The sequence below is a fragment of the Sander lucioperca genome, chromosome 18 (assembly GCF_008315115.2).
Source record: "Sander lucioperca isolate FBNREF2018 chromosome 18, SLUC_FBN_1.2, whole genome shotgun sequence".
Classification (NCBI taxonomy): Eukaryota; Metazoa; Chordata; class Actinopteri; order Perciformes; family Percidae; genus Sander; species Sander lucioperca.
Genome location: NC_050190.1, coordinates 11,773,147 through 11,790,362, shown reverse-complemented (window position 1 = coordinate 11,790,362; position 17,216 = coordinate 11,773,147). Strand labels below are relative to the sequence as shown.

At 40.5% G+C, this 17,216-nt stretch overlaps 3 protein-coding genes across 3 annotated transcripts; 1 reads left to right on the top strand and 2 right to left on the bottom strand.

Moving 5' to 3' along the window:
• The first annotated feature begins 1,736 nt into the window (after positions 1 to 1,736).
• Positions 1,737 to 8,091, top strand: lrr1 (leucine rich repeat protein 1). Its single transcript, XM_031279060.2, has 5 exons — positions 1,737 to 2,377; positions 4,895 to 4,993; positions 5,751 to 6,003; positions 6,836 to 7,301; positions 7,404 to 8,091. The coding sequence occupies exons 1-5, from the start codon at positions 2,195 to 2,197 to the stop codon at positions 7,657 to 7,659; spliced, it is 1,257 nt and encodes a 418-aa protein (XP_031134920.1). The 5' UTR covers positions 1,737 to 2,194; the 3' UTR covers positions 7,660 to 8,091.
• A 3-nt stretch (positions 8,092 to 8,094) lies between these two features.
• Positions 8,095 to 10,731, bottom strand: dnaaf2 (dynein axonemal assembly factor 2). Its single transcript, XM_035994791.1, has 3 exons — positions 10,507 to 10,731; positions 8,723 to 10,476; positions 8,095 to 8,639 (listed from the first exon to the last, which is right to left on the bottom strand). Exons 2-3 carry the CDS (start codon positions 10,427 to 10,429, stop codon positions 8,229 to 8,231), a joined length of 2,118 nt encoding a protein of 705 aa, XP_035850684.1. The 5' UTR covers positions 10,430 to 10,476; positions 10,507 to 10,731; the 3' UTR covers positions 8,095 to 8,228.
• A 1,178-nt stretch (positions 10,732 to 11,909) lies between these two features.
• klf11b (Kruppel-like factor 11b) lies at positions 11,910 to 15,907 on the bottom strand. The gene is made up of 4 exons (XM_031278845.2): positions 15,696 to 15,907; positions 14,526 to 14,804; positions 13,038 to 14,001; positions 11,910 to 12,800 (listed from the first exon to the last, which is right to left on the bottom strand). Exons 1-4 carry the CDS (start codon positions 15,732 to 15,734, stop codon positions 12,499 to 12,501), a joined length of 1,584 nt encoding a protein of 527 aa, XP_031134705.1. The 5' UTR covers positions 15,735 to 15,907; the 3' UTR covers positions 11,910 to 12,498.
• Positions 15,908 to 17,216: the final 1,309 nt, after the last annotated feature.

The following is a 17,216-nucleotide window of genomic DNA, read 5'->3' as shown; positions in this document are numbered from 1 at the left end:
GAGAAGAAGTATAGCCTGTTTTTTTTCATGAATAACAATAATATAATGTGTTTTATATGTTTTATACCGGTAAATTCCTCTTATTCTGTGATCATCCAGGTAGGGCAGTTTGTCATGTGTCCCAATAGATTTTCTTGTTTAAGATTTCAAAATGCATATAAACGTAATTATTGACATATGTAGACAAACCCAAAAGTGGAAATTAGACATGGTTGTTTTCAGGCCATGAACCTTCATTTTAAACTTTATGGCTACTTTTTAGACTATAAATACAGGAACCGGAGTTTAGAAGATTTCTGTTTACATTGTGGAGACTCCATTAGTATAAAGTAAAAAAAAGTCTTGCCCCCCAAACTTAAGTAAAAGTACAAACATATTATCAGACCTAACATAATTGTAGAATGTTATAATATTATGCAGTATATTACTTTTCTGGATTATTATTACAGATGCATTAATGAGTAAGCAGCAATGTAATGCTGTTGTTGGTTAATCTGGAGGCAATTTTAACTACTTTTTAAAATACTGAGTAGTTCAATCTATAACAATGCATTATGTTTATAAAATGACCGTTTTATTTGTATGGAAAATCTGAATGTGCAAAGTAACTACAGCTGTCAAATAAATGTGGTGAAGTAAAAAAGTGTATCTCCCTGGTATAGTTTTTGGGGAAGTCTTTCTTTCTGCTGACCACTAGATGCCACAATTGCTAAAGACTTTATATTTCTGTTTATATATGATCAAATGTATATAATTATGCATTCAAAATGTAATTTAAGTATAATAGCATGATCAAAATGTTCTGTACTGTGGGGATATTTTATCATTTGAGTGTCTGACTGTCTATGACTTACTGAAAAAAAAAACAGATACGTCAGCAATTGTATCTTTTTAATGAACAGAGTCCTAGAGTTCTATCCTTCTTCCTTGCTGATAAAAGCTGCAAGCAAGTTTCCCAGAGTTTTAATCAAAAACAAGCACATTTGATAAGTGAGAAACAAACACCACCAGATCAATCAAAGGTATTCCCTATAGTTACAATATAATTTGGTTATTTAGATAATTAACATAGTACGTATATGTTTATTTTAATCATAGCACACATGCTACTTGCATAACCTTTGTTGTTCCTGTAGTAGATATGAAATGTGTGAGAGGACCCTATGACATCTGGCCTAGCTGAGGGTTTTTCTCCCACAGTATAAAGTAAAAGTACTCATTATGTAGAATGGCCCATTTCAGAATAATGTATATAATATTATTGGATTATAATTATTGATGAATTAATTAGTACATCACTTTAATATTGCAGCTGGTAAAGTGGAGCTAAATGTAATTACTTACTAGTTAGTTAGGCTAATATCTACTCATAGACAAAAATAGTAGTATATGGGCCCACTCCTATTTGTGATTTTCTTAATAATAAATAATATTTTATTTGTTGATTATATTTTGTATTATTTAGGCTTATCTGAATCTGAATACTAACTACTAGCCTAACTAAAGTTATCAAAATAAATGCAGTGGAGTAAATAGTGCAATATTTGCTTCTGAAATGTAGTGCGAGTAGAAGTATAACGTAGCAGAAAAGGGAAATACTCAAGTCAAGTACAAGTACCTCAAAATTGCACAGTGCATGAGTAAATGTACTTAGTTACTTCCCACCACGTATAATATATATTGTTCATTTATAAAAATAAAAAAAGCCAGGGAGTGGTCTGTCCCTCTCCTGCCCTACGCGCACAGGCTGAAAAAAACGAGCGCTTCCATGACGTCACTTCCCACGCGCGCGAGATTATGCTAACAGCAGCTAACCAATCAACTGACAACCGAAAACTTCTTTTACAATTCATTAACACTGTCAAGCTCACCGCAGCTACCAACTAAAGGCTTAGTATCCCTGCTGTATGCAGTGTCTTCGACAGGCGTTCAGATGCAGCTGCAGCTCGGTACAGAGGGCTGGTCTGGTTGTTGACATCCATGACGAGGACGTATGTGTGTTGTTGTGTCAGTAGTTCCACAGTAACTCATAGCTAGATATATAGATATATACGACTATATATCTATACCAGTAATTTACTAGCTATCGTTACTTTTCCGAGGAAGTTTCTTGATTTTTCTCTGGTATTTAAACCTTTAGCTAGTTCACTCTGACTCGGACTTCAAGTGTGTGTTTTTTTAGTATTCGGTTGCGATGAAGCTACAGTGTGATGTCGAGGTGGTGAATCGGATGCTCCCCACGTTTGGGATGAAAAGTCGAGGGAAAGGGGCGAGAGCTGTGCTGTCCATCGGGAAGCATTTGGACAAGACGAATCAACGCAACAACATTTACATGATGATCTGCACAGCTAAAGACAGAGCAGGCTCAAAGTACAAGGTAAGTGTCTGTTGTTATTGTTGATTGTCTACTGTACTACTGCTGTTTGTTAAAGGTCCCATATTATGCTAATCAGGTTCATATTTGTATTTTTATTTTTTTTTACTAGAATATGCTTACATGCTTTTAATGTTCAAAAAACACATTTTTTTTTATAGTGTCTGTCGGAATATACCTGTATTCACCCTCTGTCTGAAAAGCTCAGTTTTAGCGCCTGTCTCTTTAAGCCCCCCTCCCTAAAAAGCATAGTCCGCTCTGATTGGTCAGCATTTCTGGGTCTTCCGCATCTGCACTCTCGGAGTCTCTGCACTGTCTTTGCAGCCGGGGAATGCCTGTAACGGCACAGTAGCAGCACTTTCTACCTTTTTATATAGCCAGTGTTGGGAAGGATACTTTCAAAACGTATTCCGTTACAGAATACATGCCCAAAAATGTAATTTGTAACGTGTTACGTTACTCAATCTGAGTAACGTATTCTGAATACTTGGATTACTTCCACATTGAATTGCATTTTATAAGTGTAGGAATGCGGCCATCACATACAGCTTACTAAACAGGCCTATTCTGGTGTGTTCTTCTGTTTCAACTGGCTGAAAGTGTACCTGAACAAGCAGATAGATTTTTGTATTTGTAGTCCCGAACTGCAGTCTAAGCTACCACGTGCTAATTTTAGCTAACGTTAGCTAACATGTCAAACGGGGCTAGTCAGTCTTTCAACGGCTCTGGGGATAGTAAATCAGCACATATGAGAATGTAAAGTCGCACGTCAACTATAAAATAACAAGGTGACCAGTAAAACTACAGCAGGCGACTACCCTTGGCTAATAAAATCATACTTTAAAATGCTTCTTCAGGTTGGAGGTGGAGTAATTTGGACGCTGAAAGGAGGTTGGTTGCTGGCGAGCAGAGGTTGCACTGCACAGTTATATTTCGTTCTCCCTGTTCTTTCTTTAATGTGAAATGCTGTTTGAATTTCCAAGATAGAAACGCATTCCTGCCCTGGCTCTGTTGTGCTGGTTCCGGCTCCATCTCTACCTCTATCAGTGATCACGCAAATCCATTGATTTCAACAGTGTAACTGTATTCTAAATACCAATTATTTAAATTGTAACTGTAATGGTATACAGTTACTCATAATTTGTATTCTGAATATGTAATGCCGGTACATGTATTCTGTTACTCCCCAACACTGTATATAGCATATTTGTGACATCACAACTTGCAGAAGTCCTGACGGCTCGTTTAAAGGCACTGTTTCTGAATATGTAGACCCAGTCACAATGTTTGTTTACAAAAACTTCCGGGTAGAAAACTCCTGCGTCCCATACATACAATTTAACGGCACTGATCAAACAGGGACGAGGAACAACTGGATATACTCTCATCTCATTCATTTAAAATGCATGTTTGATGCTTTCATATGTCAACGCTTTCACTAACGTTAGGTTGGAGAACTAATTTGCCTGTTGGGACTACAAACGGTGAAATGCTACCATTCGTAACACTAGATTTGGTTTAAATCGTTAAATGTTAGTTACTGTTGAAAATGACAACAGAAATAAACAAGTTTGCCAATTTTACATATCACCGCAATTCAATTTTATATGATTTTTGCGTTAGCGCAACGTCACGGTAATTCGGTCTATAAGACCTGTCTATATTTCAGTCCATCCATCCAGGCAGGGGACTACTATACCCTTTCCCAGCATGCATTTGCCCAGACAGTTCTTTCTTTTTAAACAGAAAGATTAAATTTCCCTGAATCAGCCCTCTGATTGACTTGAAGAGCGAAGTTGTACTTAAAAAGATAAGAAGATAAGAAAAAAAATACCATTAAATCATCAAACTGACCTGTTGGGTCAGGCATTTACACATTAACATCAACTCAAGAGAATGAATATATCCCCCTCCTCTCTTTCATTGATGTTTTATGTTTGTGGTGCTGTATAATTTATGTTTGAGTTAATGTACCAGTGTTGTGTCGATGTGTTGTTGTTGTCATTTTAGTCATTTGGCTCCTTAAACTATCATTTCAAAAAAGAGAATTATTATTTGGATGCAAAAAAAGACAAAATATACACATACATTTTTTTTTTATTTCATCCAATTTACATGCTACATTCCTCTTAGCTCTTACACTAGACAGAAAATGAGTTTATCATGTTATTATTATTATTATTATTATTATGATTTGTCAGATCTTGTGCTAGTTTCTTTTTTAAATGGACAGTATCAAATATTGCATATCAAAACATTCCAGCAAATCTACTTTTCCAATTATTCATTATCTTTCCCAGAAAGACCTAGATTGGAAACCCAAGAAGTATTGTTTTCATGGTCTCAAAATGCAGATTTCAGGTGCTCCTCAGCTTCTGAGTTAAAAAGAAATTAGCTCTGTAAAGATATAAACATGTACGTTGACGAAAAGGCTTTCAGTATCCTGTCTACACTTGTTGAGACAGTGAGTCACTCTTGTATTTTTCCATCACTGACATTTGCAAACTTTCTCTTTCGCAGCTGAAAGACAACATAGAGAAGTTCTTCACTTGGTTTGTGGCAGAAGGCAAGGCCACTGTGAGATTAAAGGAACCTGCTGTTGACATTTGTTTAAGCAAGGTACGACATCCAACATGGTGCATTTACAGTCTGAGTTTTTGTTGTTGTTGTCCAGATCAAGATTTTCAGGTTCAATCTTATTTCATTGAAAAATGTGTCACAACTAGACAGACACATTTGGTTGTTTTGACTGCAGCTGATGCCTGGACAGTCACGATAGCAGCCTCGTTGTTTCCAGTTGCTGTAAATCCCTCCTGGCTGTTTGGAGACCAGTGGTGACCTTTCACCTAGATCCTAACATAGTTCATCCTGTCACGTTGAAAGAAATGCAGTCACACACATCCACACACAGACTGACGCCACATTAGGCAGAAAAACAGAAGAAACCAAAGTTCCTAAATTGTGGGAAATGTGTAAACCAAACTTCAATTAAACTACAGGGCCACATTTTCATAATCGTAAATAAATTGACCGTACATTTTAATTAACACCCCAATATGGCTTTTGTGTGTGTGTGTGTGTGTGTTTTTTTTTTTTTTTTTTGTTTGTTTTTTTGTGGATAATATTGTACTGTACAGGTATTCATTATATTGTGTCTAATCCCTGTAATTCAGAATCATATTTTTATTCCCAGCAGCAAAAAGTTCATCATGTGCATTCAAAAGAAGTGTGTCAAGATATTCCAGGCTAGTGAATTTAGGTTAGATATTTCAAGGAATCCGGTCATACACGACCACCTGAGAAGATACTGTGAGTCTGCTTTTTCTCTTATCTGTTAACACCGGTAACTTCATTCATTCTTTGTGTTTATTCGTAGGCCGATGCAAACAGCTTAAAGAACTTCCTCTCAGCCGCTCGTTTGGCAGACAGAGGAAGTGACGCGGGCAGCCTTCCTCTTTCCACGCTCACTCCTGTTCGCGCCAGAGACGTAGAACAACCCAAGAAGAAGCTCAGCATCGTCTCCAGGAAGGACTACCCCCTCACCTCCAACTTCCCCTACTCTCTGGAGCAGCTGCAGGTCTCCTACTGTAAACTGTCCCGGGTGGACATGCGGATGCTGTCCCTTAAAGGTAGAGTGAGTCACTGGGGTTGTTAACTACACACTGATAAGTATATTTTGGCCTACAGAGTAGTGCTTGATTTACATTCTGTTTCTGCACTTTACTCCCTTTTTGTTTTTATAGAGAAGATTACAGAGCATTGATAAGGAGGAGTCCTACTAAATGGAGATGTTCCGATACCGATACCGATACCAGTATCGGTATTGTCTCCGATACTGCCTAAAATGCTGGTATTGGTATCGGGAAGTACTGGAGTTTATGCACCGATCCAATACCACATAATACAGCCCTAAAGAAAATCTACGTTAAAGTAGTTTATTTATGTTCTTTTTCCGTTATAACTGACTGTCAAACTGGATAATAAAAAAAAAGTTCTGTGGCATTCATTGTTTGTGTTTGTTCATGTTTCACAAAGAGTTTAACCTGAGCCAGACCGACAACAAAGATAGAAATCATATCACATCCATACAGGGATAGTAGTATACAGCTGTTAAAACATAATAAAATAAATGACACACTGGTACTGGATCAGTACTCGGTATCGGCCGATACCCAAGTTTAGGTATCGGAATCGGTATCAGGAAGCAAAAAATGGTATCGGACCGTCTCTACTACTAAACGTGAAAATAGTCGTATTGTGTCTTCTGTGACTCTGGCAGGAGCTTGAGAAAATAACCTTGATGAGTTGCATGATGGAAAATGTAGGATCCAGTGTTTTATGACCTTGGGACGAAACATCAGGATATCTCAACTTCTGCTGCTTCGGTTTTGATCATTCTTTTTTTTAAAGGTATCCAAGTGCAGTACTAAATAGTAGTGGTATTTTTCTTTGTTTTTGTAGCTCTCCGCAAGCTAGACCTCAGTAACAACCACATCAAGAAACTCCCTGCCACCATCGGTGACCTGAGCTGCCTCTCTGAGCTCATCCTCCACAACAACCAGCTGGAAGCCTTCAGCGAGGCCCTCTGCCTGTCCACACTGCAGCGGACCCTCCAGCTCCTGGACCTCAGCCAGAATCGACTGCAGTCCCTCCCCGCTCACTTTTGCCTACTCAAAGAACTGGTGAACCTTAAGCTGGACGACAATGAGCTCGTCCGTTTGCCGTTCCACGTCGGCCGACTCTCAAAGTTGAGGTTCCTGTCAGCGGCGCATAACCAGCTAGCTGTGTTGCCCAGTGACTTCCGTAAGCTGAGTCTGGAGAACCTGGACCTGTTTGGGAATCCGTTTAACCCGTTTAACCACACAATGAAAATTGCAATCCCCCTTCCACTTCAAGAAATGGCTTCCAGAGCTGTGGCCAACCTCAGGTTAGAGTTAAACATGCTCAGTATATATCATACTGCATCTTACACTGGTACTGTGGTTCTTACAGCACACTCCTAATCGTATCTTTCTGATTGACCTCGCAGGTTACCATACGGACCTCACCTCATCCCCGCCCACTTGTGTCGGGACCTCGAAGTAGCTAAGACCTGCGACTGCGGCCGTGTATGCATCAATTTCTACATCGAGACGGCGGTCAACATGAACCTGCACCAAGTCTCTCACACAGTGGTCCTGGTGGACGACATGGGTGGCACAGACGCTCCCGTGCATCAGCACTTCTGCTCCCTCTTCTGCTACTCCAAGTTTTTAGACAACTCCCTCCAGAGAGGAATCAGATGAGGCAGAACAAACTCTTCTGTTTGACAGGAAACACACTAACACCTGGAAATTGCTGTGGATTTTGAAATAGATTGCAAGCTATGAGATACTGTCAGAGGGTACAGTTTTCTGGTAATGCCTATAAATGAAAGGACAATATTGACTCTGTTGAGCTTTGTTATTAAAAGTACTTCAAGCGGCCTGTTTTACACTTTCACTGTCATACATCTTCTTTCCTGTTCTTCCTGCCTCTTAAAGAAAACTGCAGGTACCCCTACTGACCTACTTCTACTAGGAATGGGTATAAAGAAATTAGATGAATTCAAGTTTTTTTTCCTGAACGCAGTGGCTCAGGCTCTGAGTGTTGGCTAAAGGGAGTTGGTTTTGACTGTGTTAATGACCCACATTTTTTATATACATGTGAAAAAAAATCAATAAAATAAAAGTATTCATTCATCATTTTGGAACATTTAATATTGTTGGACACTGCAGACGTTTTTAACTGATATAACTTGCATTTAAACCTGATGTAATTCAGAAAAAAAAAAAATCTTCACAACTTGCCCTGAACCTTCCTCTGCACACAGTCCTCAGTCCAGCTCATACATCAGGGAGTTTTGGAAGATGAACCCAGCAGATGTGGAATGATCACTTATGATCTTTTCATTTCCATCTTTATCAATTTCCCTCAATAACACAGGTGGTGGCTTGTTGCCGTGCTCTGGGTTGTGGAAGATTTGCTCTGTCAGCAGGTCGTCTTCGTCTACGCTCTCCCTCTCCCTCTTTACGGAGCCCATGGCACGTTCCTCAGAGAAGAAAGTCGCCCTGTTGCCTGAACCTCCTCTGCTTGAATTGCTTGCTTCATCTGTTGCAGGCATCTTGCTGGACTCCTGGGAAGTGCAGCAATCCTTTATGTTGTTCCGGCTATAAGTATTAGCTGCTATGGAACTTTGGGATTCCTCAGTGGATCTGAGATGTAGAAATGCAGCATCTGTTTCCACCTAAAACAAACAAAATAAATGCAGCTTAGTTTGATCAGACACTTGTACCTTTTTGTCAGCACGATTGTTAGGATTTATCTCACCTCATTTCCATGTACACTCTCTCTTGTCTTTACAGTCTCCTCCTTGATGTCTGAAGTCTTCATTTTGGGTGTTGACTCTAAACATGAGTTCAGATTTACTTCTCCTTTTCCTATGCAGCTTGGATGTTCAGCAGTGATTAAAACAGGCTGGTATTCTGTCTCAGGTGAGGCCACAAGCCTGTTATCAACAGGCAATGATTTTTCTTCTTCAGCAGAAACAATATCACACTGAAGACTTGTTAGACTGGAATCATTTTTATCCTTATGTTGCTGCGTCTTCTGTAGGTTCAAGTTTCCAACTTCGTTTTCATTTCCCTGCTCCTGCTCTTTCAATTTCTCCTCCTCCACTCCACTTTCCTCTCCCTCTACACCTTCCTGGCCTTCCCTCATCTGCTCCTCTCCTTCGTCCTGAGCTTTTTCTCCCTCTCCTTCACCTTTCTCTAACCTTGTCTGCTGCCTCAAATCTTTTTCAACACCTCTTTGCTCCTCCTCCTCAGTTTTCTGGCTTTCTTTTTCCTTCTCCTCCCAGTTATCATCCTCTTCCACCTCACTTTTCTCCTTCTGTCTCTTGTCATCACTAACACTAGTGTGAGCAGACCCTACAGCAAAATCAAAAGCTTCGTTCAAAGGAAGAACAGGCAGTGTGACTGTAAGCTGTCCTCTCTGTTTGTTGAACTTTGCCTCTCCTTTATCATCATCCACAGGGTAGGCTAAGGGCAGCTCCAGTCTGTAGGCTGGTTTCTTGGACTCCAGCAACAACAGTCTCTCTTTTACCTCAAGGCTGGCGTCTGTGGCCGCCTTCAGAAGTGGCATGTCGATGGTAAACACTATTTCTTTGGGTCTGGGGCTTTGGGCAGAGTCTCTAGAACATCTGAAGTCCTGTAGATCAATAAAAGATCTATATCGTACAGTGTAGTTTGGCTTGGTAGGCTCTTTGGCTTTCTGAGGCTGGATCTGGGAGCTTTTAGGTTTAGCATCACTGCTGTTTTTTGTTGCGGGTGATTCTGTGGGCTTGGTTTCCTGGGATGTGGTAGGTCCTTTTTCATCTGGGTATGGGAATGCAAGAGGGTCAGGCTCCTCTGAGGGCTCCTTGGCTTTATATCCAAGTATGGGTTTTCGGATGACACAAGGCTGCGGGAGGCCTTTGTATTTTGTATTCATCTCCCTCACATTGTTTTTATCTAGAGTCACTTTAAAAGCATTCTGGATTCCCTGAATGGCTGTGCTGTGAACTATATCCATAAATATCTTGTTTTTGCTTGCAATGTGGAGAGTGTCAGGGTGGAAAATAACATCATAGATCATTGCCTTGTTCCCTTTTGGATCTATGTTTTGTCTCCCTGGGGGCAGACTGTGAGGCAGGGACCAGGACTGTCCTCTGCGACCATCCTCCGACACACCCCATTTACATTCAGGCTTTCCAACTTTTTCATTGGCGCAGATGTTGATGAAACACTTCTGCTTGCCGTTCACACTCGTCCTGAGCGCCCTAAATGGTTCCGGGTGGATAAATTCAATCGTGTTTCCTCTCTCCTGCTCCAAAAGTTTGATCTCCTCTTCATACTTTTTCTTATTCTCAGGGTCTGATATTTCATTGGCGTAATCGCGAAACATTTCCCTGAATTTCTCGTCTTTGAAAGCTTGTGTCAGTCTGTCGACTTCATCCACTGTCATGTTTAGTTCTTTCAGTTTACCTCCGGCCTCCATGCTGATTATGACGAGGAAAAATAGTGAAATTAGCGACCACACAATTTTCGTGAGCTAGCTAGCTAAACGTCCAAAAAATAAGTCAGAAGCGAAGTAAGCTAAATAAAAAAATTAAAAAAAGTGTTACAAGCTGTCCTCTCTGAAAAAAATGCAGAACTTGGTGTTGTTTTATGTCCACTTCCATGGGTTTTAGCTCGTGTTAGGTTAGACCTCCGGCAAACCGTCCTAGTTGTGGTGATGTAACCTAGCAACACAAGGGCCATTGGTGCAACAAGAAAACACATCCCTGAGAAACATTTTTATTGCCATAAATCCGACAGAGGTTGAATTAATGAAAATAGTTTACTGAATAGATATAACGTTAATAGTAAGAATTACAAATGTAGTTTAGTTTAAATAAGATTAACCAAATTAAAATAACCTATTAAAAAACCCTATACTTTTATGCACCAAAAAACATGAATAAAACAAGATATTAACTCTTTATGTAATTGCATTTTTAACGACGCATAAATTTAACTGTAATTTTATTTAGCTTTTTAGTTTAAATGCCTTTTAACTCGCATTCCATAATTACAAAATCCCTCCTAAATTCTGTTAAGAGTATATTCAGTGCAACAAACAAAATTTCCTTGCAGATGAATAACTTTGAGTTTCTTAATAACAAGTAGGCTACCATTGGCACTGACATACAATCCAGTACCAGTTTTGGCAATGAGCACCAATTGTGAAGTGCATTATGATCATCTCTACTGTTATACTGTTATACTTCTCTAAACATGTCAATCCAACATATTGTGTTGTTCAGCACTGTAAATGATAAAATGACATGAATCCGCCACCAGATGTTGCTGTAGATCACCGCTGAGGTGGCACACAGCCAGTCAGTAAGTCGGTCAGTAAGGCAAAGGGGCGGGTAAGCAGGGAAGAGAAGTGATTGGTCGCACCCCCAACAGTTCATATTTCTCACTGTCTGATTGGAAGAGGTGTTGCTGTTACTGGGTATGGGACCACTGGTAATAAATAGAGAGAGAGAGAGAGAGAGAGAGAGAGAGAGAGAGAGAGAGAGAGAGAGCACAGATAACCCCTTTTAATTTCCACTTGTATCCTCCCAATTTCTCCACCTCCTTGTGTTCATGTGACAGTGCTGAATGGGCTCAAATGATTAGTTAATAAACTCTTTAAAAAAAGACAAACAAATCTCTGTCTTGTCTGCTGACTCATCAACACTTTTGCTCTGAGCTAACGAATAGGACACAATGTCCCCAGATGGTGTCACCAAAAGAGCTTTTATAACACCAAAATTCATTCTGCTAGTAGACCAAAAGAGGCCGGTGGGGGGTGAAGCAGACAGGATGTGGGCAGGCACCACTCACTGCATTTCTGCATGAGACAACCGGGAAAGATTGCTGACTATACCTAGATCCCACACTTGGATTAGATATCGGAAAGGTCACAAAATGCACAAAGAATGACTTAATGACTTAATCTTTTTTATTACAAATATGTATTAAATAATATGAAAAGTTAGACAGGGGGATATAATCAAGGTATAATCATAGTACTGATGATTAATATTCATATTTACATTATTTTTCATGTTTTCCCAAATATGACAAATAAATGAATTTCATAGTACAACAAACAAGACATTCATTTATATATATATATATATAGATATAGATATATATAGATATATATATATATATATATATATAGATAGATATATATATATATATATATATATATATATCTATATAGATATATATCAGTATCAACACAAACATAGCAAAAGTGTTTTAGGAGGGGTGGAGAAGGTGAACTGTATAAGACAAACTTCCTACAAAAGCTTTGGCAACAGTGCATTAATATTATCAATTATATCAAAGTAAACAAAATAATCGCTTAAAGAAAAATAAATGTACAAATGAGCAGTAGAAAGGAAAAAAAGTCCAGTGCATGTTTGTTCTTTCATTCCCATGAGTAAAATAGCAGCAGCCTTGTGTGCTTGGCTGCTTCCTGTGTCCCTGTGGTATCTTGGGAGTGGGTAGGATGGCAGTGTTTATTGTCTACTTTGAGCCGGCAGGTACCAGCATGCTTAGTGTGGCAAGGCCGGGTTTTGAGGGAGTTGTTTTGCCAGCAGCCATTTTGTTCAGGCTCCTGACATCAGCTTGCCACGAGGGAATTTTCTTTGTGGTCATATGGCGGCGGGCGTGTTTGGTGAGGTGATCACTGCGCATAAATCGCCGGTCGCACACGGGACACACAAATTTTTTCTCACCGGTGTGTGTTCGCCGGTGACGGGAGAGCTCGTCAGAGCGGGCAAACCTCTTATCACAGCCGTCCCAGCTGCAGCTGAAAGGCTTCTCGCCTAAGAGAGGGAAACAGGGAGAGTAGGGAGTCAGCAAGTGAATCACAGTATAGTCATAAAAACATCACACTGTCTGAGAAATAACAATGAGCTCACTCTCTTCCCATCAAGAATAACAAGGCCAAGAAAGGAATGTTTTACAAACAGGATGCAACACTTATCTGTGGTCCCATTTTATTCCACATCCTCACCAGTTTCAACCAAATCACACACTAAAAAAATGCAGTAAACCCTCACCTGTGTGTGTTCTTAGGTGAGCCTTGAGGTGTGAGCTCTTAAAATATGTCTTCCTGCAGCCCGGGAAGTTGCAGACATAGTTTCTCCTGCGGGAAAAGTCCATCTTTGTTGCTGTTGTACCGCCGCTGGGCCCCGCTGGCACATACACAGGGGCCGGGGCCAGAGGTAGTAGCTTGGTGTTGCCCAGGGTCATGACAGTCTGAGGGCAGTGAGGGGCCTGAGAGACAGAGGATTGAGGAAGAACCAGCATCACCGTGCCCTGGGGCATCGCTGAGCCCATGATGAGGGACTGCTGGAGAGGGGCGCCATTAGCTGAGGTGGGCTGGGGGAGGATGGGCGTGGTGGTGGTCCGAATCCCATTACCGGATGTCTGAACCGCACCAGGGATGAAGGCTGAGATTATACCAGATTGGCTGCTGACAGGGAACATCTGGCAAATGATTTGAGGGCTGGGGACTGAGTGCGGGGACAGGGTTGCAGGAGCAGAGGGAGTGGCTAGGCTGTTTTGCAGTTGCATATTGACAGGAGTGGGGGTGGAGACACTGTTCAAACATGGATTTGAGGGACTGGCATGCTGCTCTGTTGTTGAGGCAGATAATGTGGGTGTGAGAGGAGCAGGAGGAGATGGGGGTGTGGTTATCTGCTCAGTCTTTGTAATGCGTTGCTGCTGCTGGCAGACCGTTGCAGCCGTTACTGTGTCTCTAGTTTTCTTTGGATTGGGGGCCACTGGAATGCTGTGTTGGCAGGGGCTGCTGTCTGCGGTGTGGCGGATGACACTGGTCGCCATGGCTCTGCAGGGCTGTGGCAGAGGGGGGAGGGAGGGGGTCTTTTCAGCAATGGGTGCCAGGACAGGCTGATGGACCCAGGACCCACAGTGTTGTGAGGACACAGCCAGGCTAGAGCTTGACTGGAGCGCAGTGCTGGATGCCTCAACAAAGCTGGGGCTGTGAGGGGGAGTCATACACTGGAAAGAGAAGGGAGAGAAGAATTAATCCCAATGCTATTGGAATAGGTGTGTGTTTCTCTGGTTGTACAGCGAAAAGTGTTTTCAGAGATATGCCACACAGGTGGCAAGCAGGTACACACATGAATCACTCTGAGCTATTAAGAGCTATAAACTGTGATTTTTATAACCCTGCCTTTAAGAGGAGAAACTCTGTCTGAAGGTTTAACCACTTACCAGTATCATGGCTTTTCTTGCTGCAGCACCTGTCACCTGCCCTAGTCTCATGTCATAAACCATGGTCCCACAGTTATCTTTACACATTCACATCAAAAAGGTCATAGGGTTTAATGCAAACCTTGACTATCAGGAATGTTTACTAATTAAACATCAGTAATCTATTAAGTCTATCTAATCGAATCAAGTAAGCTGTGGGTTCACACAGCTCTGTGTAATTTCAGTTAAGAGGGGGCAGACACTGATGTTGCTAAACTGACTTACATAGTCAATTGGTTGACACCTGTACAGCATAATAAGTCACTTACCAGGGAGGAGAGGGACACAAAGTCCTTTGGAGGCTCTGGAAGTTCTGACGGCATGAGGGAGTCACAGGAATCCGAAGCGGGGGTGAGGGGTCTGGGCTTGCAGGGGTTTGGCCTGCTGCTGCCGAGGAAGTGGCCCTGACCCCAAGAGCTCATACACACCAGCGCTTCAGCTGCCTCCAGGTCTGTGTACTCCAGGCCACAGGTTCCCCTCGGGTAAGACTGTTCACTGTCATGCCTCCTTCTCTTTGAATTGGACGCACAATGGTCCATATACTCAGTCTGAAAGGAACAATAAATAAACTTCAGATAAAAAGAATTGAAATTAAAGTACAGTATTGCCACATCATTGGGTCATCTGGGTTAATTTTAACCTGCATGATTCGCTTTGTTGATTCCACTTTGATACTGATCTGATCGTGGCATAAATGTAAACAAGGGGGAGGTTTCTATTCTATTGAACAAAATGGTAAAAAAAATAAATATATATATATATATATATATATATATATATATATATATATATATATATATATATATATATATATATATATATATTTCCAGTTATCTGCTCATCACTGTTCTCCAATCTAAATTTCCCAGCCAAACTGGGATGGGGTGTTGGTGACTACACTCCAGCCCAGCATGCACTGCCTTTGGCTTAGAGCCAGGACGCCTCCCATTGCCGAATATAGACCAAACAGTGACGTGCTGCGGAGATGAGCCATGTGAAATCCCCATAAAGCGGTTTGCATCAGGAAGTAGGCTTATTACGTTATAACTTCATTATACATTTTTACAGTAAAAAAAAAAACCTAATACTGATCCTCCACAAAACTCAACTAGATTAAACAATTTGTCAACATTGACAGGCTTCCGTAATTGTTTAAATTACATTTTAGATTACCATACGTAGGTTATTACCTTTTAGAGAATGACAATCACAATTGTTAAATGAATGTGTGATGAAAACAGGTGTTTACATTTTAATTTAATATGGTTGATTTGGCATCACTTGGACGTGACAAAACAATATTAACAACATTGCACAGAAATGTTGAATTTAGCTGATGACTTAGCATTAGTTTAGGTAAATAAGTGAATATTACTGCACTGCAAAATAAATGTCGCGACTAAGCTAAAGTTACAGTTAAAAAAAATGTCTTAACTTACCCCGTTTGAGTCCATCTCTGTAAATGTTCGCGATGGCATTGAGGAATAAAATGTCTTAATATCACTTTTTTGTTGGCCAGTACAGAACAAAGAGACGGCGGTTGCCAGTGCTGCTGCCTGTACTGGGGTTGGGTTGAGGTCGTCTTTTTCTCTGACTGGCTCCCCTTTTCTCTCAGCTGTGTGTGTAAAACATGCGAAGGAGAAAAAAAGAAAAACAAAACTCTCAACGCGCACTGGCGGGTGGCAACACTTGGCCAATCACAATTGAGTGTGTGCGGAGCTTCAGCCAATGGAAGAGCAGAGAGCGCGTGAACAGTGCGTGCCAGCCGGACGGTTGGAGGAAATAGGGTGCGTGGCCGTTGGTGGGCGTGGCCTTGAGAGTCAGCAGTGTCAGTGTAAACCCGATGAACTGCCAACCGCTTAACTAGGGAAAAGGTCGATCGAGTCTATGCTGCGTTCACGGGGTATGGGAATAACTTGCTGAAAACGACCTGACGGCTCGATGCAACATCCTGTAATAAGTCATCCAAAATAGAACATTATTTTAGAAACATATTTATTGAATATGTATAATTAATATACTTTGATAAAGATACATTGCAATTAAAGCCAAAGTGCCAGGACTAGTACACAGCAGCACAAGTGACAAATAATCTAAACCAAATCTCTTTTTCTATACATAGGGCAAATTCACAAAATGACCTACTGTATTGTTACTGTATTTTTGCATAGAATGTTCTATGAAAACGAAGGGAATTGAATGAAAATAATTGACTTTAAAGTTGCTTAGTTGTACATAGGTGGTCCGCTTATATGGGTTTATGTGTAAGTTTGTAATGGTTGCACTGCATTTTTTGTTCTAATTTTTTTTTAAATAAAAGGAAGAATGTTTAAGGTCCACGTCTAGCTGAAGTCAAAATACAAAGTTTTGCCTTTTGACTTAAATAAATAATTTCAACCAGCTTTTGAAGATATGAGTTGAGTTTAGAGTTTAACTGTGCAAAACAACTTTCCAGGAAGGATTAATTAGGCTATGTTGATACACGTTATAAACACTTACTATGTTTTAGGCTATTAGACATTGACATATTCCCGTTGACTTGATTGCATATAACTTCTTGTTGCCAATGGAAAAGGTCGATCTAAAGAGACCTTTATTTTTCAACTCTATTGTCAACTTGAAAGCGAGGGGGTCAGGAGAAAGGGCATATGTACCACATTTATCACAATACCTGAATGCAACACCAGTGTCCAGATGAAACGCGGGTTTCTGTCTTGTTTTTTAGAGCTGTTTGTGCAGCTTCCTCACAGAAAAAGCAGATAAACAAGTGCTTAATTGTCATCACCTTCACATTTCATATCACGACACATAGTCACTAAGCTACAAGTGAGTAAAATGCTTTGTGTAATCAATATTATTGATGTAGCCCTTAACCATGTTACCAGTGTAATAATGTATCATTATCCCTTCAAAATTAGATGTATCAATATTGTTGTGGTTTCAGAGTAAACCAGGTGACC